At 42.9% G+C, this 24,651-nt stretch overlaps 1 protein-coding gene across 1 annotated transcript in view; it reads right to left on the minus strand.

Moving 5' to 3' along the window:
• Positions 1-24,651, minus strand: part of PKHD1 (PKHD1 ciliary IPT domain containing fibrocystin/polyductin) — a 256,426-nt gene that overhangs the window by 222,318 nt on the left and 9,457 nt on the right. The window contains exons 7-26 of the mRNA XM_066993217.1: positions 22,940-23,014; positions 20,349-20,413; positions 19,957-19,996; positions 19,333-19,403; positions 17,342-17,443; positions 16,980-17,075; positions 16,329-16,464; positions 15,360-15,474; positions 14,565-14,840; positions 13,692-13,781; positions 13,009-13,102; positions 11,083-11,225; positions 10,048-10,178; positions 8,759-8,943; positions 8,205-8,343; positions 5,475-5,629; positions 4,344-4,528; positions 3,208-3,330; positions 2,002-2,107; positions 1,256-1,534 (exon numbers count right to left, since the gene is read on the minus strand). Coding sequence (XP_066849318.1) covers positions 1,256-1,534; positions 2,002-2,107; positions 3,208-3,330; positions 4,344-4,528; positions 5,475-5,629; positions 8,205-8,343; positions 8,759-8,943; positions 10,048-10,178; positions 11,083-11,225; positions 13,009-13,102; positions 13,692-13,781; positions 14,565-14,840; positions 15,360-15,474; positions 16,329-16,464; positions 16,980-17,075; positions 17,342-17,443; positions 19,333-19,403; positions 19,957-19,996; positions 20,349-20,413; positions 22,940-23,014 — 2,606 coding nt within the window. The remainder of the gene's footprint in view (positions 1-1,255; positions 1,535-2,001; positions 2,108-3,207; positions 3,331-4,343; positions 4,529-5,474; positions 5,630-8,204; positions 8,344-8,758; positions 8,944-10,047; positions 10,179-11,082; positions 11,226-13,008; positions 13,103-13,691; positions 13,782-14,564; positions 14,841-15,359; positions 15,475-16,328; positions 16,465-16,979; positions 17,076-17,341; positions 17,444-19,332; positions 19,404-19,956; positions 19,997-20,348; positions 20,414-22,939; positions 23,015-24,651) is intronic.

The raw sequence follows: 24,651 nt of genomic DNA on the forward strand, positions 1-24,651 counted from the left end.
GGTGAACTCCCAGCATGGCACCTCTGAGACCGGTGATATTTTGACAAGAATGACCTGATGCAGCAAAGTACAAGCTGCTTCTAGCCTCCTGCCCTGTACCATTAAGTCTGCAGGACCAGAAACAAGGAAGAACTCAAAACTGAATACACTCGGCTTATGTGATAATAGTCAGATAAGGAGCCTCAGATTTAGAGTACAAAATTCATGCATGTTGTGTAAAGACTAATGCTCTTAAGTTTTGATATCTACACATACCCATATGCAATGAAATACTGCATATGTGCACTTTACGATAAGATTGAAGAGAGGTATTTTAAATGGAAGAAATTAAAAACACAGATGGAAGCTGTAATTCTTTCCAATTATAAATGTTCAAGGCATATGTAGTGTAAGATAGCATTATACTTGCTTTCTTTTTAATGAGTGACAGATCACTGTAATTGGGAAAAGAGCTGGATTGTCAGGGAACAAAATGAGAAGCAAGACCCAAGCACTAAAACTTGTCATTGTTTTTTTCCCATTTTTTTTTCTTCATATGAATTAGAATGAGTCTCAACCTTATGCAGCACGTGACTTTCATTAGGGAAAAAATAGGAAAGAAGGATAGCTTTCTTTCCATACACCCCAACAAGAAGAGAGGAGGATTGTAATGTCTTGATTTTCAGCTTAGGAACTCATACGTTCCTCCAAGTCCACCCCATGGCTCATCCACACAGGTTCACAGATTGTAGTTCCCTCTTTCCAACCACTCCAAGCAGGCCACAAACAACATGATTCAGCTCTGAGCCACATTGCTGCGCTAGCATGGTGCTGCACCTAGGCCAATACTCCTGCTCTCAGTGATGTTTGTTAATGTGAATTCCAAGCACTTCATTAATGGACCTAGGAGGTTTGCAAAAACCAAAAAGTTCTATGGTCAAAGCAGAACTGAGTTATGTCATTTCTAGGTACGCTCCCAGCTGCTTGAAAATAAGTCACATTCCAAGAGCACTGGTCCTTGCTGCACAGTGCATGTGTGTCATGAGTTTTCTCCACATTCCTCACTGTGCTGGGGAGAGTCCTTTCCTTTCCCAAAAACAGAAAGGGTCCATTTTTATTGCATTTAGTTTGGCTTAGCTACAGCTGGCTAGGCACCTTGCAGGAACTTTCAGCTGAAGTCCTTAAATTTGTGTTAGACACAGGACAGATGACAGAGCTGTAATAGTACTCTGGTCCCAAAGCCCTAGGGAAAAAACTTTCTGGAATTCAGACATACCAATTTCTGAAGCTCTAGGAGGTTCAATAGCTACCAGCTTCGGCTCAACTCTCAGGAAGATGCCTTCTCCTGTGCTGGCATTGAGTGCGAAGCCATAAGGTCTCACTAGCAATGTCACCTGGTAGACTCCAACTGGCAGCCTCTCCATCTTGCAGACAACTTTGGTTTGATTCAAAGTTATGATGTGGCAGGTCGTGTTGTTCACCTCTACCTGCAGGGCTGTGTTCTGCTCAGTGAAGCCAACACCCCTGATAACTACTGTGGCCTGGGATCCATCATCTGAAGGAATATAATCAAAAAAATGACTCATGAATTTTTGAGTATCGATGCACAACATTTACTTTCAAACAACAGTTAAAAGTTTTTACCATCCTCATCAGGACATCCTGGAAAATACAACACTGATGATCTTCTCATTGACCCCCATAATGCCTATTTCTGCCTGTTCCTGCCCAGCAACTACCTTTTTCTTAACTTTTAGTTAAAAATAACTTGAACCAAACCACCTTTTGCTCTGTTAAGCACCAAGCCTACCACTATTTCTCTCAACTTTATGCCTCTACCATCCTCTTTCCTATGTAAAACCATATTTGCACTACATACTTTAAGACCCAAACATGTCTTTATAAAATGCAGTTTCCCTAAAATCAGAGGTTTCTAAAAGAACACACACAGTCATCAACCATCGACAGACCTTTTTCACAGAGTCACGTTCCTCCCACTTTGTGCAGACACAAACCCGTTACCTGATGAATACTCCACATCACTGACTAGGGGTGTCATTTCCTGGCTGAACTGGTAAGAGCACAAACCAGAACAGTTTGCAGGGACATCATTCACCACCACCACGACCTGGAGATGGAGAGAAAGGTTACCCCTAAAGCAGTGAAGGAGGTGTTTTCCAAAGCCACATCTGCCTGGCAGACAGCCCAGCAATGCCTCATTGCTTCAGCTACAGAAAACAGCCTGACTGCACCAGCACACATCATCATCAGACAGCAATTTATCCTGCCGAAGTCTCATTACAAATTTCATTACAAAGCTTGCTAGGACTCATCTTAGGCAAAGCAGAGCACAGTTTTGGAAGCTGTATCCCCAGCCTTTCTCAGTGTCTGCAGGATGTTATCTCCCATCTCTCTGGGACCCACAACTCCTCCCCACTCCTCTTCTAGTTGCTCAAAGACCCTACTTGCCATACCCCAGTTATTTCCACCTCATCTTGGGAAGAACTTTATTAAGTTTTAAAGCACCTTGTAAGACTGATTATAACTTATCCCAGATTGCATCTGTTCAGCATTCAGCCCTCAATTTTTAATTCCTCATTGTTCATGCTAAAACACAACAGCTGGACCGCAACCTTGATCTCTGACATCAACTCCCTTCTCAGAAGAGTAAACTGGCAAAGTGTAAAGCAAAGGAGAGCCCTCCTTTTCCTCTCCCACAGGTATTAGGAGTGTGGCAGGACATCCTGACACCCAAGACACGAGTGCCTGCAAATGTAAACATGCAGTCTCCAGGAGGGAAAAAAAAAAAGGCAGGATGACCTAGCCCCAGCTGCTGCTGAAGCCCTACAGGTGGGCTTTGAGCATTTGAGCACATCCAGCATTGCACTGTTATCAGTACAGCACCCCACAGACTTTGCTGGAGGCAAAGTCAGCAGGACACACTGGTCTGCAACATTTGTCTGTCCAGCAAACTTGTTCAGCCAGGGAGCCTTCCTTGTTTCTTTCACACACGGAGAATTGAGATCCACAAAGACCAATGGACATCGCCAGCCTGCAGACCGGTATCACATTTTACAGTTCTGCACAGATCTGACTGGTTTATGGCAAAGCACAGAACAGATTTCTGAAAGCATTTAGCAGCAGAAGTGGGCAACTGAATACCAGTTAGACTCCTGGATCTACAGGACTTGCATGAATCAGTAGAAGTGTGACAGCACATTAACTCACCTGTGTTTTGTTATTGAAAGTGGCAAGCATGTCCCCAAAAATCGGCCCAATAAACACACCTCCATCATAAATTACACGACTAGAAATAATTGGCTTCAGACCAGCGAGGTTTTCAGCAGAGACCTGGCCAAAAAAAAAAAAACAAAACAGTTTATCACTCTTTTCCATCCTGTGATTTGAGTTTAAAACCATTCCCCCAGAGTTCGTTCAGAGCCACTATAGCAAATAACTCCTGGAAACCTATTCTCAAGCTTGACTCCTATCTCCAGGTTTGAGTTTTCATTACCCAAGTCCTCACAACACCTCCCTGTTCCCATCCCCACCTTGCAGGCTAGAAACAGGAGGTAAAGAGAAGCAGGAGCCAGATTTGCAAATAAACTTCTAATACTCAGTAAAATCATTTGAAATTTGGCATGGAAATGTATTTTAACATCTGCTTCCCAAAGATGTGACTTTGGGTGAAACAAGGGCCTGTACTACATACATCTCAAGCTTTTTCTCGTCTTCCACCAGGCCAAAGTCTTGAGTACAGAACCTCATTGCTTCTTTGAAGATAATTTAACATTTGTAGAAGATGGATATAAAAAGAAATAGGGTTTCTTCTGGGAGGAAGAGGAAGCTTAGTTTGAGTCTTTATTTAAAACAGACCATTCTACCTGAAGCAAAAGTAAAACATGATAAATCTTGGGATGGGAGAACATGAACTAGATCTTCATTTGAGACTTACGAGAATGAGCTATGAACCCAATATGAACAGAAAAGTTCCCAGAAAAAAAAAAGAAAAAGAAAAAGAAAAAGACCTTTCTGGAAATGATACCACAACCTGTACTAAGCTTCAGATATGGTACTGAAATATTATTGTGATTATAATAGTTTTCATTTCTGTATAGCATTCCTTATTGTGCAGAACTGCAACAAAACACGGAAATTGCTTTCTTGCCTCCTCATTTTGAAATGCCAATTTTTCTTCCTGTTACTACAATTGGTTTTTTAATCATCTAATCCGGTGTTAAGCTGCTGTTGCTTAAGCTACCACAGGTGCTCACGTAAAAACAAACACCAAGAGAATGAATCAGCCAAGACCAAAGACATTGAATGGGGTTCAAAGTGGAGGTCAGTAAAAGAAATTACTGTACACTGATAACATTGGGCAAGTCCCCAGTTTTTCTTTTCCAAGTGAGTGTCCAAATGCTTTCATAACAGGAGTTTGAGTCTTTGGTCACAACAAAGTCACTGGCTTTGAAATATGGGGCTGTAGAGTTATCAGCGTTGTCTTGCAGAAGCTTGTGGAGATGGTGGGAGGAGATGTGCACGGAGACACCTGCAAAAGACATCATAAAGCCGGGATATCATCATCCCTATGAAAGCATATCTGCCAGCTCATAGAAAAGAAAGATGTTTCATTTTTAATACAAGGATGGGATGGTTCAAACCTCTAACTGCAAAAAAAAAAGCAGCAGGGGAGGTTTACTGGATCTCACATGTCAAAAAGACCTGAACTACTTAATCTAGGAACTTCATGAATATTCTCAGGTTGCATTTTCTTATTCTATGATTTAACTTTATAGCTGAATCACCATTCCTCAGTCAAGAGCTTTATTGTTAGCCTTGCTCAGATTAACCTGCTCATTTTCATTCTAAGACTCTTTGATTGTTTAAAGCAATCACAAGAAAACCTAGCACGTCTAAAGGGTGAAAAATTCTAGTCAAGCAATTGTACACGTGAAAGTTTTTTGGTATCTTCAAACCAAATATCAATCCTGGTAACCCTAGCAGAGGATGAATTTCCTGGTAAACTGCAAGGGTCTTGCTTGCAGGCAAGAGTTAATGAATGCAGAAGGAAACCCCAGGGGAGAATTATTCATTGCAAATTTGCAAAGTTTCTGGCAATGGAGAAAAGTTGTAGCTTGGGGAAATACCAGCACTGTCATACAAGAGGACCAGAAATATGTGCGCTGTAGAAACAGAGCAATGAAACCTTGGGATGTAAAATCCCTGTTCAGACTCTGATCCAAGGATCTTTAACATTAAGGTATTTTCTAGAGGATGTGTGCATTTTGGAACAGTCCCATGGCTAATATCTAGAAAAACTGCCCTCCGTATAATCTTTAACTCCTGTCTTGGAGGACATCAGGCGCAAAGATGTAACTACCACAATGCATTTAACCTGCCAACCTGTACCCTGAGCATTTCCAAGGCTTGTTCTCTCATCTTCACTTGGCTTGCTGCAAAGGGAATCCAGGACCTGTACTCACATCGTATATTACCTGAAATCACTGTGCTGGCCAAGTGGATGCGGAAGGTCCCTCCAATAGGTGGAGATGACTTTTGCAGCCTCTGCGTGGTGACGCTGACTCTCACATCCTCTGTGGAGACGTAGAGGTAGCCAACCTCCTCAGAGCCCTCGCAAAGCAAAGCACCTCTGTGTGACAGTGAGAGACCACAGGAAGGCAACAGCAGTCAGGACCCCTACTTGTGATACCTCTGTGCCACCAGCAGCAGAGGGACACCTGATGTGAGCAAAACTCTTGAAGGACCTGTGCACATTCACAGCTGTAATGGATTTGGATGCTCTCAGCTTATATGCCCATGATGCAAGTATTGCACACAACAGAAAATTATGAAAAACACCTTTTTTTAACCTATGATGGAAAAAAAAGTTCATACAGCACCAAGCACAAGTGAATCCCGTCCCAAGACAGGCATTTTCGAGGACCAATTCAATGCAGACAGATTCAATCAAAATCCTAGCATCCCTAAAACCAGCAAGGAACAGAGACTAATATCTCATGTTAGAGCTCATCCAAAGTCTAATTACTGAAACTTAAAATAATCTCTCCGTTGCCACTATATTTTTTTTTTCCAAAAGAAACGCGACAGTCTGTGGTACAATGATGCCACCATGTGGTTACGAGTTCGGTTAACAGCTAAAGTCTCCGAGTCCCGCCACGACCTAGCAAAATACACAAATCCAAAACCGAAATGACCACTGAGCCTTCTCGTCCGACCTACAGGCAGCAAGAACATCAGTTATAGCTAATACCCCTGCCCCGATCCCACAAATGTGTGCTAAAACAAAGCACAGCACATGCTCAGTTAAGAGAAAGAACCACTTTTGTTTTGAAAATATCCAAAAAAAGTGAGCGGCCCACATATTTTAAAAGCTTGTGATCATTTCTGTTTTCAGTCTACCTGGTTCCAGCATCACACTGATTTCTCTTACATCTTCCTCTGAGATGCAAACACCCAGCAGTGCCAAGTACTTTTTCCTGATGAGAGGTACTATAATCGATTTATCTCTTAATCCTCTTTTTTGATAAACTGAACTGATTGAGCTTCCTACACCTTTTCCTCCCAGGCATTTTCTTCAGTTCTATAGTCATGCTTATGGGTTTCTTTCCCAGATTTTCTAAAACCCTTTGAAAAAAGATGTGCTCATCAGTGCTGTATGTAGCATTCCAATGCCAGTCTTAAGGCTACACACAGATGTAAAAATATCGCCCCTTTCTTGATTAAACCTCTGTTTATACACAAACCTCACAGACATCTCCCTTTATTCTCATCCTTGTCTTCACCATTGGTGGTTTCTGCCAAAATACCACATCAGTTACATCTGACTCTGGCAATTAAATGCGCTTTTCAAGGTGACACTTGAAGTCGAATCTTTCTGTGCTGTGCTGGCTCTCTAAATTGACCTCTATAAAACACCTAGGTCTGAACTGTGGTTTAACTGTTTTATCAAATGACCTCTTAGATTTGTGCTCTGCAGGACAATGGTCTGAAGTGCTGCTGAGCAGATAACATGTTGGAAAAACAGACAAACTGCATCATGTTGGCCATTTCATTTGTGATAACTGGGACTACATTTCTAAACCCCAAGGGAGGAAGACAGATGAATTCACCAAAGCCACAGATTTCACCAGGCACTGCAAGGATTTTGCTGTTCTGAGAACCAGACCTTACAGCCTAATGCCGTTCAGATACAAACCACCTCTAACAGGAAAATCTAGCTGTCTTCAGAGCACTCAGAATTAATGACACGTTGCTTTGTTTTTACTTGAAGGAGGAGACAACACATGGTAAGAAACCAACTCAAGTTACAGCAGACTGAGGTTCACCTTCTGAAGGGAAGCTGCCCTCAGCAGCAAGTCACTTTGGGGTGAACTAACTGAGCTAAACCGTCGTCCACTGCAGAGGGATAGAGGTTGCATCATCCTGGCTTCTGTCTTGCATTGGCTCCAGTCCCATCAGGTCCTTGCTGACTCAACTGAATTCAATCCAACTCTTACAGAACTTGTTCTCTGCCAGTTTAGATTTTTAATGTTGTTCTCTCTCATCTCTTTAGCACATGACTCTGCCTCAAATCTCTTTGTTGGGACTTAGAGAATCGAAGCCATCTCAGTAAACAAGGACACAAGTTGGACTTCCATTGCCTAACATGGCAACTGGTGCCAGAGTTACTGGGGGGATGTCTCTTGACATCCATCCACTGTTCCAGAAGGGTTTAGGTTTCCTTCTAACCCTACATCCTAACTTGGTGGTCCATGCTTATCTTAGATACTCCAGGGTATCTAAAACATGTTAGACTCCTCTGGTTAGACAACCGAATCCCAGTCATACAATGGAACTGCAATAAAAGAATCAGATACCTTCACTAAGACATCTACAACATACGTTGAAGCTCCCACATGGATGACACAGCTCAGAGCACACACACGCTGAGACTGAAATTTGGTATCCTAATAAAGAGCTGAATGCCATCCACTGAATACAGCGATATGGGCAATCTGCAGCAATCTGACCACAGCCTGACCATAGGTCATGTGAGATGCCTAGAGGAGAAAACTCCAAAGAAAGCATATGGATTGCTAAACAGAACCAGACTCACCCACATGTGTGCCTCTCATGCTCTGTCTGAGAGGACAACAAGCTCCAGACACATCAGCAGGAACTTGAAGAGGTAATTACAAGGTATGAGATAATCTCACTGTCCCTACCTTAGGGAGAGAAGGGGCAAACTGGCACCACAGCCAGAGACCAGCCAGGACACATTGTAAGTGGGAGAAGACCCCACCACAGTCACTGCTTCTATTATCCTCCCACCTAGCCAAGGCGGCTTGGGATCCCTCTGAGAAACTGAAAGAAAAAGAGTACAAGCATTCATCAGATACAGGAGAACAGATGTCAGTATGTATAGGTTATTTCCACTTCAGAGCTGGAAACATATCTAAACTTTTTTCTTTTTCTTTCTTTTTTTTTTTTTTGTGGTTGCTGTTTTTGTTTTTCGGCAGGGGAAGAGCATTCAAGAGTTACATTTATAGAAGCACATTTTCAAAGAAACCAAGAAGGTTGATGTTTGGCAATTACTTCTTGACTGTTTTCACACACAAAAAAAATGTCAGTTAAATGTAAATAAAGGAGATTGTTGTGCCTGTCATGAAACACCCTTCCCCTTTGGACTAGTTTTAACCGGGCCCAACATTAAAGCTTAGCATGGAAGAACCTGGAAAGACAGCAACATTAACAAGAATTGAAAAACTGACTCTTTTACCAGTCACAGCTCTGTCTGTGATGATGACTTCATCGAGGTAAAATGACCCAAGGGTTTCCTTTTGCAGCGTAGGACTCAGCAAGTCAATCTGATGCACAAACATCGGGGAGGTGGCAGGGATGTCCTGGAGTAGCGTGGAGTGATTCACACATCCCCTCCAGACATCAGTGCAGGTGAACATCCAGCTGAAAGACAACAAGGTTGTGCAATCCCTGTTTTGCTGCAGGGTAGTTACAGTAACTGAATTCAGAGGTGCTTTGTGAAGCTTTCAGATGACCTCGGGTGCTGCCGTTATTACCCATACACAACACGTCCACTCAATGGCCTGTGGTCACTCTCTACAAGTCTCAGTTGGATGCCCCACAGAAATAAACCTTTAGATATCTACTTAGGCATCCTCCTGCACCACGAGTCTACATGTGGGAATGACTACTGCTGCTCTGTTTTTGGTAAAAGGACTACCATAGCATCAGTGACCTCAACAGAGGTTAATCCAGAGTTCAGATCCCTTGGGAATTCCAGACAACTGCTCAATGCCCCCAGCTCTCTCCATCACGTAGTAACATCGTACCAAGCTCCCTTCTCCTTTTCAGAGGCACACACACTCCTCACAAACCTTACAGAGAATCCAGGCTTCCAATTTCACTTTCTGAAGTTCTTCAGATTGCTATTTGTTTTTTTTTTGTTGTTGTTGTTGTTGCTTGTGTGCGTGCACGCATGTGTGCAGGGTTGTTTTTTGTTTCGTTGTTTTTTTTAAAAAAGCCTGCCTGCCCCTAACTTTACATCACCAGCCTTTCCCACCAGTGATGTTTCTCACCCATATATTCTAGGTGAAACGAAGAAAAATCAAAAACTACACGAACTTTCCAAGCTTTGCTAATGTTTTTGTGAGATCCCTGGGAAAAATAAATAAATAAAATAACTCCATTCATGTTTTTTTTTTTTTTTTTCCACTGCCAAAAATCCTCTGAATGTTGTCAAAGAAACCAGGAACTTAAAATCTTCAGGAACTTTCTGGGGGCTTACTAGAGACAGAACAAACTCTCTAGCCAGTGTGCATTACTGTGGTGAAATAGTTTATGTAACAAGGAACATGCAAATCTACTCAGAAAGTCCTCAAAAACAATGTAAGCACATTCCAGGCACGTCTGTGCAGGGACAGAGCATGTGTCAGCTTACCCCTATCGGCAATTTATACCCAGACAAATAAGAACTTGCTGCTCCCCATTTTCCTAGTACACCTCCTTACTATGGTAAATATCATCACTGTACTGTAAGTGTGTGGATACCTTTTGTGGTAGGTTTCATTGAAATCCCATAGGCAACTGAGGTTCCTCTTCACTGAACATGAAGAAACATTGGTGTAGGACACTGAGATATGAAAGATGCGGCTCATATGACCTTTATGTGCAAAACAAACCTCAAAAAAAAAAAGAAAAAAAAACATAAAATCAAATTAGAATCATGGTTTACATTAGTAGGGAAAATCATGGTTTACATTAGTAGAATCATGGTTTTCATTAGTAGGGAAGGAATTTTGTTCAAGGTGAGCACTAAAGCCCACTCCTTAAGGCCACATTGCCCTAGGGGAGACAGGGCACTGGCATCCAGGTGGCCTTTGTGCCACCACATAGCCTGTAACTGATCTCTCAGGCTTCAATGAGCTTTGGGGGCATAGGACATCTGGGAAGTGTCAATGGGGATTTCAAGTAGCTGAGGGTAAAGAAAGCAGACTGGAGGAGCTGGTGATGTAAAACCTTTGGGATGGGTGTCAGGTAGGTAAATAAGAGTAGAAGAGGTTTGTGAAGGGGAGATGGAAGGAGTCTGGAAGGACTTCACGAGGCTTTGGGAAGGAGTTTCATCCTCCCTCCTCCTTCCTGTCAATCCCGAACTATTCACCTTGCCCCAGGTGGCAAAAAAGGGGTGACAGAAAGGGTTGAAATCATAACCATAATCCTATTAAGAGCAGATGTAGAACACAGGCAGAAATGTGATCCAGAAAAGACCCCCAGAGATCATGGTGGGTTTGTGGTTGTTTTGTTTTGGGGAGGTTGATTCTGTCAAGAATTGGCTATTCTCACATCTTCCATCCTCTCTTAACACCATCCCACTTTTTCCTTTCTCTCTCTGCAGGGGCTGCATCCCCAGGAGCAAAGGGCAGACAGATGTATTAAGCAATATCCATGTATCAGGGACCTCAAATTGTTCTCCCAGTCAACCAAAGATGCTGCTCTGTCTACAAGTACAGGATGATTTTATGATCCTGACTTGGCTCCGAGTATTCACTCCCCAGTACAATCGACTCATCTAGAGCAGCCACTTACGTGTGTGTATTCAGTAAGATCATATCTTGTTAGGGTTGATGGGGAAGTTTTCACCAGCTGGCGTGGTCTGCGAATGCTGAACCTCCCACAGAAGGGCTCTGTTCCACTGACAACGTGTCCTGTGGTAACAGAGGCTCTTGTACCTGACAGAAAAAAAAAGAGGGGATGAAAGACTTGAAAAGGATTCAGAAGGCACCAGTACCATCAAGGTGCTCATGAAAACACAGGAAATGGGTTTCCAAAATTTGTCAGACAGTCCTACTCTTCAGTAAGTAGATGACAAAAATTTGCACGGCTGTCAGAAACCTTAAACTAGGAGACAAAAGACAAGACAGCATCAGATCCCTGTCCTGACCAGTAAACCTCATGGAAAATACCACTGTCTTTAGCCAGGTAGACTATGTTTGAGTAAAACCACCCATCTCTTCCAGAAAACACCCAGGCAAGGCTGAAAATTGATATATAAAGCAACAGAGAATACACCTTCCTCTTTAGGATTTTTGTTCCATTGAGTTATCAACTTTGCTGCCAAAAAGTTGCTAGGATTCCTCCTGTTCCTAGTAAATAAAAGGCTTTCTTCCAACTGTACATACTGCGTATTCATCTTTTCTTCCACTAAGAGAAATAAAGCCTGCCAAGTGAAGTTAATAGCAGAATCTTAAATCAAGGAGCTGTGATTCTTTACACAAAGGGTGTTGGGCCTGTGGGAATCTCTGTTGGAAGATAGTATGAATGCAGCAGTCAAGCTGTGTTCAAGAGCTCAGTAAGCACAGGGAAGGGAGAACTTCCAAAGGAAGTTGAATGGGAAAAAAAAAAAAAAAAGGAAAACTTGCTCAGGAAATTCATTGAATCAAAAATACTTCAGATCTAGAGAGAATTAGTGCTGAATTATTATACATAGTCATCCAGTTTTTACTCTTCTCTAGGCATCTGTTTTGGTTTCTGCTGAAGGCAGCATGCTGGGCTAGACGGACCCTGGCTCCAAACACATCTGGCTATTCTTTTACTATTCTGGAATCCATTCACCACAATTTCACCACAGTCCTGCTGCCTTTACATTTTCTACATTTTACAGCCAGCAATGAAAATTCAAGTTCTCCTTTGTTCTATTTGCTACGTATCAGTTTTCCTTCCCACTTCACTGTTGAACCCCTGTTAGCTTTTCTCTCTTTTGTTGGCAGAACTGGAGCACTGGGATCACATAATTAGACTAAGAACGTCCAATCACTGTTTCCAGTTTTCTGCCTAATAATTCCCTTTCTCCCCACCCAGTTAAATTAATTCATTGCTTTCATCCACTCGGATGAGTCAGTCACCAAATATACATATTACTGGCTGGGTCCTGTTCTCTCTGTCCTGAATACAAGGGCATAATGTGAGTTCTCTAGGCAATCATGGACTTTTTGGCATAGGATTAGTATATTTTTATTGATATTGGAAACATAAAATAGAGTAAGCTTCTGATGTGTGCAATACTTTCATGTTAGAAAACCTTTTTTTCTTCTTTAAACAGAAGCTGATGTTTTATACCTTGCCTGACCAGCCAAGTATACCACAGATATGTGCGTCGTTTCACTTCCAGAGAAACATTGAAGGCAAAAGACCTCAACAGTTATAATCAGGCTATATCCTGAGCTATAGCTATGGGCTACACCAGATCTGCTTCCTCAGCACGCATACTGAAACATGAATAATTTCACATGCCCCAGGACTTGCCTTTTTCATCTCTACTCCTAACGTTTCTAACCACTGACACATATAACCTGCTTTGATAAGCTTGTTGCATCAGAATAAATACAAATAAAAGTGTGCATAGCTCCATGAAAATTGTAAATTTACTGTCATTAAAAGTTTAAAGTACATTTATATCAGAAAAGGAAATTAACTCGCAGTAAACTAACTTATTTGTTAAAGGAAATTAGGTACCTTCTTTCTCAAACCCATCACGGAAAAGGATTTTAGCAGAAGTTGGCTCGGTGTCACATCCTACTGAAAGCAGTTCCTCTATTGCTGCTTGGACCTTAAAGAAAAGTGAAAAGTAGTCACAGTACAATGGTGCCTGGCTCATTTCAGCACAGAGTTTCAACACGTGTGTCGCTGCATTTTTCATCAGCTGTGGACTGGTGACAAGGTGGCTCTGACCGAGCAGGTAGGCAAGTGGCTGAGAGTAAAATTCAGGTCAGCCCAGACAGAGCCTCAAACTGGACATCTAAAATGCTTTAGGGAGTGTGAGGCATCCTTTAGGCATCCAGCAGCTTCCTCAGAAAGAGCAGATTTCTTAAAAGAGCCTGGTCAACATGCAGTGTATGTGCAACGTGCAGGTGAAGTCTGAGGGTCTGGTATCTGAAGACACCACACACTTCTCTGCAGACCTGACAGGCCAAGAGCAGATGCTGTCATGTGTTTAGAATATCCCTGGAGTCACACACCCCAAAAAATCTCAGCGACATTCCCAGTAACAAAAATCACCACTAGCTCACACAAAATGCACCTCAGCCTTTGGGCCGAATGTTTAATTTGGTATTATCTGTCGATCTGGCTGTCAGTTACCAGAGCTCCACCAGTTACAGCCAGCAGAGGACTGGGTGTGTGTGCCTAATGACACCTACCTGCTGAGCAGTAGCGTTTGTGTGGATCATTCTGCGGAGGACGTTGTTCCAGGAGATACTGAACCACCCTGTACCAGTCACAGTCAGCATCTGCCAAGCAAAGAAGCGAACGTATGGATGAAAACAGGTACAAGCTGCGTGAGACACAAAGACTTCAAGCCTGCAATGCGGATCATCTACCAGGGAGGAACTTAGAGCAAACATGTCCTTTCAAACCTCTGTAAAGACGCTCTTCAGCTACTCTCTAACCGTGTTCGCTTTCCATGGTCTCTCCTGACGCACACCTGGGGCTCCTGATCTCGAATTAACAGGAGCACAAGGGATACACGATTTGCACAGAAATGCTGGAAGTCATGAATGATCCTCCAGCTCCTGACCTGCAGCCCGGAGGTCTAACCACGAGGACAGGCTTCCTCAGCCGCAAGCACTTCATCAAGCTGAAAGTTTCTACCACACAACTGCAATATAGGGTCATTCTGGTAACATACACAGTGCTCTGTCAATAGGCGGGGAAAAAATAGAAACTATCCCAAGCTTGTATTAATTAACAGGAGGAACAAGGTAACAAGCAAGGTAAAACCTGAGGGGAGTAAGCATTGCTTGCACTTTAACATATTAGCAAATTATAACAAAACCATAAAAATATCCTCCTACCAATGAGTGAGAAAGCCACAGACACCTTCAGCTCCCATGACAGTATTTATCAACTAACTCAGCAAGTTAAAACAAGGGGGGAACAAGACCTTTACCATTAGGATTTTCTACCATCCATGTCAATTGAATCAGGGCTAGTCTACCTCCCACAGGATGGTGTAGATTGGAAGGAACCCCAGAGGTCACCTGCTCACCCAGGGCCAAGCAGGCAGCACTGACCTGCACTTCTGGAAGATGCAAGGCACGAGCCCGAATTTCATGTCTCTCCCTGTAGTAGCTGTTCACCACCTGGGGATTCAGCCAGGTGTTATGTATCTGGACTCCAACTCTCATCCCATTGCTGGGTGCCTTTCCGTGATGTAGTGCTTCCAGGTAGTACCTCAGGCCACCAGTTAGCTCAAATTTCTGGGATTTCGGCTGCCAGCTCTCACTCCAGTTCTTCACCCAGTTCCCGGACCATTCAGAATTGCCAGCGGGGATAGAAGCTATTCTCACCTGTGTCCAAACCAACCAAATCAATCAGAGGCATTTCTCTAGCACCAAAATACAGCACCCACAGCTCCAAAACCAGACTTGTGCTTCTGGCTGATAGCAGTGGTTTGGTGGTTAGCATTCATTCCTACTCCACAGAGAAAAAAAAAAAAATCATGTCAAAGAACTTTGATTTAAGGCTTAATACCACAACAAATATAATTCTTATGGCTGAACCTAGCCCCAGTAGAAGTTCCCCATGTAGCTTTGCAAGGATGTCTTCAGTTCTGGTCCCTTAAATGCAAACAAAAATGTCTTCGGTAAAACAAATTCAAAGACTCTGGATGTTATGTTTTCATGAGCTGGGCAGCTGATAAGGCTGATTTAAAATGCCAAATATAATCATACAGTTTCACTCTCCAATAGATGTATAATAAGGGATAACAAGCCCCCATGCTGGGGGAATTCCTGTTTGTGGAGACCTTAATTGAAGCCCCTTCCTATTGTTACCTCCTTATTTTTCCTCTATACCAGAAGTAATACCTTATGTCCTGGATCTTCAGACAAACTCAAGTACAGAGATGCCTGTCCATCTGCCTGAATCCAGAAGGTGTAGTTGTTGGTCTGAGGAGCCACAAAAAATCCACGAAGCCTGGAGCTAAGCAAAAGCAGAACTTCCGTAACGTGCAAAAGAGTTACTGTAAAATCCCTGCCACCCCGCACTCCACCTCCACACATACACCAAGTAACAAGGGAAGGGCACGGGACCAAGTTATAACAAAACACCCTCAGATTTTAAAACTGGAAGAACCTCAAAATGACCAATTTTCACGTTATGGTGTTCATGTTTCACAGAAGTTTTCAAAAAGAAGAAAAAAGCAGCTCTGTGAAAATAAGTAGGGTTTTGTTGGTGGTTACACCTGGTTTGTACATTTCTTCTCAAGCAAAGTCTTACCCCTGAATAGGCAGGAAAATGCTCAAAATCTCTCACAAGTTCAAATAAGAAAAGTACAGAAGTGATAGAAAAAATGAAAATGTCCATGAGCATTGCACAGCTCTTCATAGGTGCATCTCAAGAGGCACACGCAGTGGGCACCAACACAGCTCAGACATTTTGTAGCCTGGGGCAAAGCAGTTTATTTCCACTGGCACCACCTGAGCTGCAGTTGCCAGCATCATCCAAGGATGTGACCCCGCTGCATCTGGCCAGAGCACCAGCCCAAGACAGACTGACTACAGCTCCTTCTACCGCTGCAGCAATTTTTTTCGTGGTATTTCAGCACATCTAGGCCAGGCAAAACAGAAATACTGAGCGAAAGCAAAAAGGGAAAAATAAAACACTTTGCTGAATATTTTGAGCTTCAAAAGGACCTCAGAGCAGAGGGTTTGCTTTGATTTAAAGGAGCAATGTAGTCAGGCTCTGCTATAAAGAACTGTCAGGTGTTATTGCTACCTCTTACACTGCTAAAGGTGATTGCCGTGGCTTCATCTCTTTTTAAGATCACTGAGTACCTGAAGGAGTGCTTTGCCGCAGACAGAAATCTTACTGGGGAGCTGGCATTAGGTACAAATTGCCATCTATATCCAGGACCTGCTTCTGTTAGATCAGAGGCATCATCCCAAACTTCAAAGAGAAGCCCTCTATTTCCTAGAAAGTTAAAATAAAAGTGTTCTTGGTAGCAGCCAACAAAAACCCCAGAGCACATGTTAGCATCAGTGGTGTAAGGAGGCAGGCCAGGATAGAAAATTTTAATAATAAATTGGCTCTGCAGAGCACAGAGCTTCCAACCAAGCTTACGGGACTGCTCTTGGAGGAAGAGGTACTGAACTGATCCACAGTCAAAATAAGCCAAACTTCATTTTATGCACAGTAATTTCCTACGGCAATGCTTCATCCAGACATCCATACTATAAATATCATCTGTACATTTTCCCCCCTTATTGTCCTCAGCCCTACACACCAGGCTGAAATCTCTCCCACCATAGCCCATGCAGGTGGTGGGCTGAGCTCCCCACCTTGCCTTTCCTTATTATCTACCTAGGAGAAACCAGCTTTATGCTTTGGAAAGTCCTATTTCTTGATCGTGTTCACACCAAATGATTTCTACCCTCTGTTTCCACTGTGTTTTGCCTGTTTGGACCTTCGGTTATCGAATACCATACCTGGCTGGGGGGCACCGAGCCTCCTGCCCTTGCCGACTGGCTCAGTGGTGCAGATGATTTGCTGGGGAAAGACATGCTTGACTTTACAGGGGACACCTGGCAGCAGGGAAAGGAGACAAATGTCAGGCTTGGAAACGCATCTGAGCAGCAGAATAAACCCATCTTTATTTCCAAAAGGAGCTGACACTTTGCTAGAAGTCTCTGTACTATCAAGCAAGGAAAATGGTTCACTCCCATAGTCCAAATAACTGGACCTTCCTTTATGGTGAGTACAGTTCCCATGTTGTCGTTATCTATGAAGAGCAGCTGGGTTTTGTGTACTGAAAAAAAAAAAACACCATTTAGTGCATTATTCCTCTTACCTGCAGAGGTGACCTGCACCGGCTCCTCAAAAAAATCCCCTGTGATAGTGAGATCAGTGCCTCCTCCAAGACTTCCACCAGCTGGAAACACAGAGGCTATTTCTGCAGAGGAAGGAAAAGGGGGATCTGAAAACGAGCGTAGGAAAGATTAATTCCAGCCCTATTTCCGTCAAAGCCAGCAGTGCTCTTGCACTATTTCCAACCGGAACAGGCTCCTGTAAATAAAACAGGCTTCGGTGAGCCTTCATTGAGATTTTGGCAGCCACTGGGATTACACCAGGAATGAACCACACGGATAACTTGGCTGCATGACAGGGGAAATAGTGTAACGCTTGGACTGTTACTTAGCAGCGGCTGCATCTATCATGCTCAGATTGCAAACCGGCATATTCTGTACTACTGAGGCACTTTGGGGGGAAAGAAAAAAAAAAAAAAAAAGTGGAATTAAAATTGTTTTAATCCTTTTGACCTTGTCCGACTCGCTTCTCAATTTAATCCATAGTTTTAGATGTTACCGCGCTTTCCAACTGTCCCATGGGCTTCAGGGACAAATGCAAGGAGCTGAACACCTGATGGCAAACATCCACATCATGACTACAAGAATCTTTCATGATTTGATCTTATTATAGTTATGCCCTTCTACACTGGAACCCTATTTTTCTCCTTGATGACATTTACTCACTTTGCACTCAGATGCCCTAGTTTAACCAGCCAGTTGTATTTCGCACAGTTCTGAAAAAAAGACTAGTAAACATGAGAGAAGCTTGCCAGATTGACAAATTTATATTTTTTTCTTTGTTAGTTATCCAGATTTTTAACTTTATTTTGGCAGTGTTGACTACTGCATACTGCAGTGGTCTACTGGAAAGATCTGGCACATCTTGTTTCTGCTGGTGCTCTGCTAACAACCAACTCCACGCAGGGTTCCTCAGTTTGTAAATAAAGACATGAAATTACCCTCCATTACAAACTGCTTTGAATTTACAGGTGAAACAAGTTGTATGCTATAACTGTATTTTGTATATTGTTTATGTATTCACTTTGTTCAGAAAAAAAAAAAAAAGTATTTTGTTATATTCTGAACCATGCTCCTGAGATACAGCCCGTAAAATAACAGTGCATCCATTATATTAATTTCAGCCCCTTGACAGGTCAATGGAATGGCAGAAATGTGATGGAACCTTTCTGGGGACCTGTGCAGGGGAACTAAGGGGTCTTTTTCAGCTTTATTCAACCACTGACTGAGGTCAAAGGCTGCCCAGTGCTGATCCCCTAATTCTCTTTTGACTGTTAGGCACAGGTCCTTACTGACACTATTTGCTCATGGCCATAATCTCAGGCTGGTGTTCAGAAACTTATTGTCTGCTGTTCTCATAGCTGGAAATGTCACAAGGAGGTTATAGTTTGCCTTAATCTGCCTTTTTTTTTTTTTTTTCACTAATAGTACAAAAACCTGCCACTTACCAACTCTCCTTGAGATGATTTATCTCATTCTAAGGCCTGTGTTGAAGCCTTTTATGGCCAGCATCTCATTCTTACCAGATACAGTGTGACTTAAGGGGGAGAGGTGAAACAAAGCCCCTCTAAATCCAACACCCCAAGCCTACTGGTGACCTGACAGGACAAGGAACAATGACAAAGCAACTCCATCCCAAACCCTGGCACACTGCTGTGCTTTGGTTGACTCTCTCTGAGGTTAGGTTGTCCAAAAGAGACTGTTCAAACGTATCCTTAAGAGGAATACTAACTCACTGCAGATTAGAATGAAGCCCTTAGCAGCATACCCAGCCATAGCAAATAAATCTAGTAATCTTGAAATTTTTGGTCTGCAGCTTTGTGTAGTCAGCCCGTAAGGAAGCTTACCATACTAGTAGGGCTACGCAGCTAAAATAAGGGCACAAAATATTATCCCGTTGGCATAATGCGAGGTCTTAGACAATGCTGGCACTGCCATGAGACAGGACAACCATTGAGGTGAATCAGATCGGTACCTGAATGCATTTGATACAAGAAAAGCTCTTGTTTGGCGTTGATGAGCCAAGCATCTTTGTGTACTGCTGATCTGCAAGAGAGAGAAATGCATGAGAGATCCTTGGCCATTTAAGTGAGAGCAGACCTTCCTTTGGCAGACCTGGACACTTGCTCTCCAGAGGAACACTTCTACGAGAACTAACTTCACCCACACATCAAGGCATTGATTCAAGAAACTATTACATGACTGAGATCCTTTATTAGAAGTTTTACCATTAAAAAAAAAAAAAAAAAGTATGGTTTTGGAAGTGTTTTCACCTCCTCTTCCTTCATATCTATTTTTTTCCCATTTGTACAAAGAGCTAAAAGCAAGGTAAAAGTATTTTATTCAAGCTGGACTTAAATTACTTGTGATTTGGGCACTGAAAATAAAGTATTAGAACCACAAAGCAGAGATGCTTGGGGCAGGAAGGAATATCATCCCTTTTCATCCCTAATCTGATGATCATCTCAAGTTAGCAAAACCTTTCTAAGTAATGAAACACAACTTTCAATAAAATTTCATGCACTTATTCTGGACTCAGAAACGGAGCTGTATACCCACATGAAACTACAGAAAAAGAGAGAAAGGCTCTTTTACTCACTTTCCTTTGTTAAACACTGAGAAGCTAACATTGTGGGACCCTGGAGGAGAGAAAAGATATGTGCTTTATGGCAGAAATGCAGAGAGCTTTATGAAGAGTGCATCCTACCAAACCTTTTCCAGATGTCATGTACCTTACACTTCCTTACACTTTTCTTACAACAGTACTATTGTGTTGATTTCGGCAGAGCTGCTCTTGATTTAAATGAAAAAGCTAGAATACTTTAACATATACTATGAGAGTTAAAGAAATCTCACAAATAAAACAATCAAACAACAACAAAAAAAAAATCCCAATAACTCTATGGATACCCTCCAACCTCCGGAGTTGCAGGAGTAGCGAAACATGCTAGAATAGAAACATGATTTCCATCCCCTCCTCTTTTCACCAACCTATGTGGTTCCCTTCCACCCGGCACTGCATGGTCCCCACTCCATCTTCTGCCTGAATTGGGTAGCTGCAGAAAAACAAATGGACTTTGCTGAGCGTTGGGAGCAAAAACAGCAAGATACAGCAAGAATCATCTAATCAAGCAAAGATGTGGACTTCCACTTCTGAGACAGTCGTGACTGACCCCCTTTAGAAACAAGGGAGAGAAACAGGTGAGTTGGGAGATCAAGCCACCTCCCCACTGACCATCACAACCTCAGCAGCTCAGGGGCCTCCCAGAAACACTCAGTACTTCAGCCTGACCCCTTTATTTCCAGAAGCTGATCCTGTTGGTGACGTTCAGAATCCCCATTTTAAATAAGAGCTGAGGGCAGACAGGTCTTGCCATGTGGTAGGGCAAATAGTAGGACAAAAGCTGAGGGGAAGGGGGGAATACAACCTAGGATTTACACAAAGAAATGGGCCTAAAATCCAGTTTGCTCCATTTTTCTTCTGCTTCACAACCTGACAAGGGCAATTCAGACTCATGCCTCTGGAAGGAGAGGAGCTGCACAGGATGGAGGGAGCTCATGTCTCAGCAAGAGGTTACAGCTTGCTCTTAAGATGAGAAAACTTTAAACACAGAAACTGCTTTGGGAGGTGGGGTAGGGGAAGATCAATAATGCTACGACTCCATCTGTAGAAATTTAAACAATAATTTGCCAAGCAGCATAAAGAATTTTCTGTTTGGACCTGTGGTTTTTGTATTTTAAACACATCTCTTATCAGCACCAGAGACGGGATTTCCTGCTAGAGGAAACAGAGACAGGACAGTTGGGACCGTGCTGCAGAGATAACACAGGCAGGCTGCCCCTAAAACCACTCTCCTGGGGGTAGGGATGCTGCTCCTCCCCTCCAGGTCCAACCTGGCATCTTCCCTGCAGCACTCAGGGATGCCTCCTAAAAAGGGTTTGGGTACCTAATTCCCATGCAAATCAATGGGATTTTTGTAACCAAGTCTCCATTCTGGGCATGGTTTGCAAGGACTTGCGAAGAGATCACATTTCGCATTTCTAGGCTACTTAAGAGTTTGAGGGCAAGACCCAGATCTACACCTAGTCATTGATTTGCACAACTGAGGACCTATCTTTGAGACATGGTACTGGGGATAGGAGACAGAGGAGTATTTCAAGAGACACTTTCACACCTCCTCCCACTCTTAAAACTGTCCCACTGGTGTAGTTTAGACTATGGTGGGTTTTCTTTGTTTTTCCTAGGCAAAACCTCCCAGAAAACATAGCACTTCCTGGTGTTTCTCCTCTTAATTGTTCTTCTGTACATCCCCGGTCTGTAAGTAGGAATGGGTAGCAATTAAGCAAGATAAGCTGGTGCTACATCAACCTTTGGGAGCTGTGAAACACACAAGTTCCATCATCAACTCCCATTTGCATTTAAGTTCTCCTCCTGGGAGCCGGGAGGAATTTTACAGCACAATAAGAGGGCTTGCTGAGAAGCCTTGGCACTAACTTCTGCAGGAGCAGGTTTTTCCCCAGCTCCTTGTAAAAGCAGCCTCCTTCTTCCAGGGCTCACAGGCTCCATGAGAAGTGCATCGTTCATATCAAAGAAAAATTAAAGACTGAGACTTGTGCTACAGCATAGACTGTAACACAAGTTTGCTGTGTAACGTTCCCACAAAAGCAGCATACAAATACCACGATCTTTGCATTCACTAATGATGTCCTGCAGTCTGTTACCCACTCCTGCCTTGCTGGAGGCCCCGAGGATGGGCAGAGGCTGGAGCCCCTCTGCTCTGGAGCCAGGCTGAGGGAGCTGGGGGTGTTGGGCCTGGGGAGGAGAAGGCTCCGGGGAGACCTCCCAGCGGCCTGCCCGGGCCTGAGGGGCTGCAGGAGGGCTGGGGAGGGACTCTGTGTCAGGGGTAGGGACAGGACAAGGGGGGCGGCTTTAAACTCAGAGAGGGGAGGTTTAGATCAGACATTAAGGAGAAATTTGTCACGATAAGGGCGGCAAGGCCCTGGCGCAGGCTGCCCCGAGGAGCTGTGGGTGCCCCATCCCTGGCAGTGCCCAAGGCCAGGCTGGATGGGGCTGGGGGCAGCCTGGGCTGGGGGCAGGGGTCGTGCCCATGGCAGGGGGCTGGAACAGAGGAGCTTTAAGGTTCCTGTCAGCCCAAACCATCCTGTGATTCTATGAATACCAATAAACGAACAGCACCAGGGCCTGCTTGCCAATGCTCTTAAATTGTTAAAGCTCTCTTTGCTCACTTTGGGCCCAGGCCAGCTAATCCACCTTTCAAACTGATGCTCATACATGATTGAAGATGTACATCAATTGACCAGGGTCAACAGACAGATTGGAAATGGCGATGTTGCTTTGGAGTCTGAGAGCTGAATAGCATAGATGCAGCAAGGACATATCATGCGTGGGCCCTGGCCCTATCTAGCTGCAGCTGGAGGTGCAGAGAGCCATCCCAGCTGCCTGGTTAGCTCCTCATGGTCCCTCTCCATATTACAACAAAGCAAAAATAAAAATCTGTCAAAAAAAAAAAAAAAAAAACGTTTTTGCACCACTACAAACCAAAGATAGGTCAAGAACTGACATGCTTCCAGTCTGTCTGTCAGCAAAAGAGCAGAGGCTGGTCCATCCATCTCCTTCTGCCATAAGAATAGCTGGTCTAGGAGAAAAAACAAACAAACAAAAAGATAGGACAGACGATAACTTCCCAGATTAAATCATAATTCTGTTAAAATCAGCAGCCAGTATTTTCAAAAGGAGTTTCCCCTCACTGGTATCTAGCATTTATTAATCTAGAAAACTGGACAAATCCTAATTTTTATTTATTCACTTTATATATCTTGGCCCGTAAAATATATTCTGCTAAATATCACCCAACTCCTAAGAGCAAAATCAAGTATTCCCACCTTAAAGAACTGATGCAGAAAGACAACTTCACCTGGAGAAGAGGAATCAGGTGGGAGCAATTGGTTCACAGTAATTAGCATAGCAAGCAAAAGGTGGTAAATTTTCTTTGAGAATCAATAGGCAATTAAAGAAAATAAGTAAAACACTTTGCTATGACCCATGCTTCAGAGTAGTTTTAGGAGTTTTCATTAATAGAGTTTGGTTTTATTAATAGAGATTCCTCATATTACAATGCCTTCCTTCTAAGGATGAATTGAAAAAAAAAATCAGTGCTGCAAAAATGATTCATCATTGGACCATCACATCCCATTCATAGCCTGAAAAAGCATGCACAACACTTTTATAACTACAAAAAGGCTTTTTTTTTTTTTTTTTTCCCTTCTGTCATCTGAATCCTGAATCAGCGTGACTGACAGATGGCTCTGCTCAAGTCCAAGTCCCCACCTGGTACGTATTTACTAACACACCAAAAATGGGCAAAGTATTCATGTGAAGCTAGGATGTGAACCTGCCTGGTATGCTAAGATTTTGAAGCCATTTACTTTTTGGCTATAGGGAGGTCAATCTGTAAATGAATAATCTAGCACTGGAGCATGCAGGCACAAGCAACCTGCAGACAAACCATCCTTTCTGCTCACAGATCAAAGGTTTCACACTTCCACTAGAGACAGGTAAAACAGTAATTAGTATTGAACGAAGGAGGGTAACGTATGTCCAGTGAGCAAAACTGTAGGGATGATAAAAGATAAGGCAGGTATCTGCACCAGACTTCCATTCACACTAGAAGAGAATTTAGTTAAATTTCAAGGGACTAATCCATTCAGTCTAACAACTAGCTATGAAAACATGTAGTGGTCATATATCTGCTGCTGCTGCAATTAAGATTTCTAAGTAATAAGAATATATACCTTCCCTGGCTACTGAACTGATCCTAAAAATGCCAGAGTACCTATAGATTAATAGTTGATCTTTATCCATCTGGGCTTAGTTCTTCACTGACATTGAGGCAAGAGCAAGGAAAACATAACCCAGTAGTAGCTGAGAATATTGAATATTTCTAAACATATAGATGTATACATGATAGACATCAGGTCAGCATTCATGCTCTTTCTGGATTTACTGTACTTACAGTCCTGATGTCCTGAAGTTTAAAAAAAAAAAAAAAAGGAAGAAAAAAAATAAAACTACCTGTTTTGCTCTGTGGTGCATAACCCTAGAGGCAGCAGAAAATAAAATCAAACCTTCCTTCAAAACAAGGAAGTGACCAGAGAAGGTTTAAAGCAGTGAAAAACAAAGCCTTTTGTTTCAAAATACTTGTGCTTTTGTCTTCTGACTCACCAGAGCGTTTGCCTCAAACTAATAGTATTTCTAAAGATGCAAATGGAAGGG

Source organism: Anser cygnoides, chromosome 3 (assembly GCF_040182565.1).
Source record: "Anser cygnoides isolate HZ-2024a breed goose chromosome 3, Taihu_goose_T2T_genome, whole genome shotgun sequence".
NCBI lineage: Eukaryota > Metazoa > Chordata > Aves > Anseriformes > Anatidae > Anser > Anser cygnoides.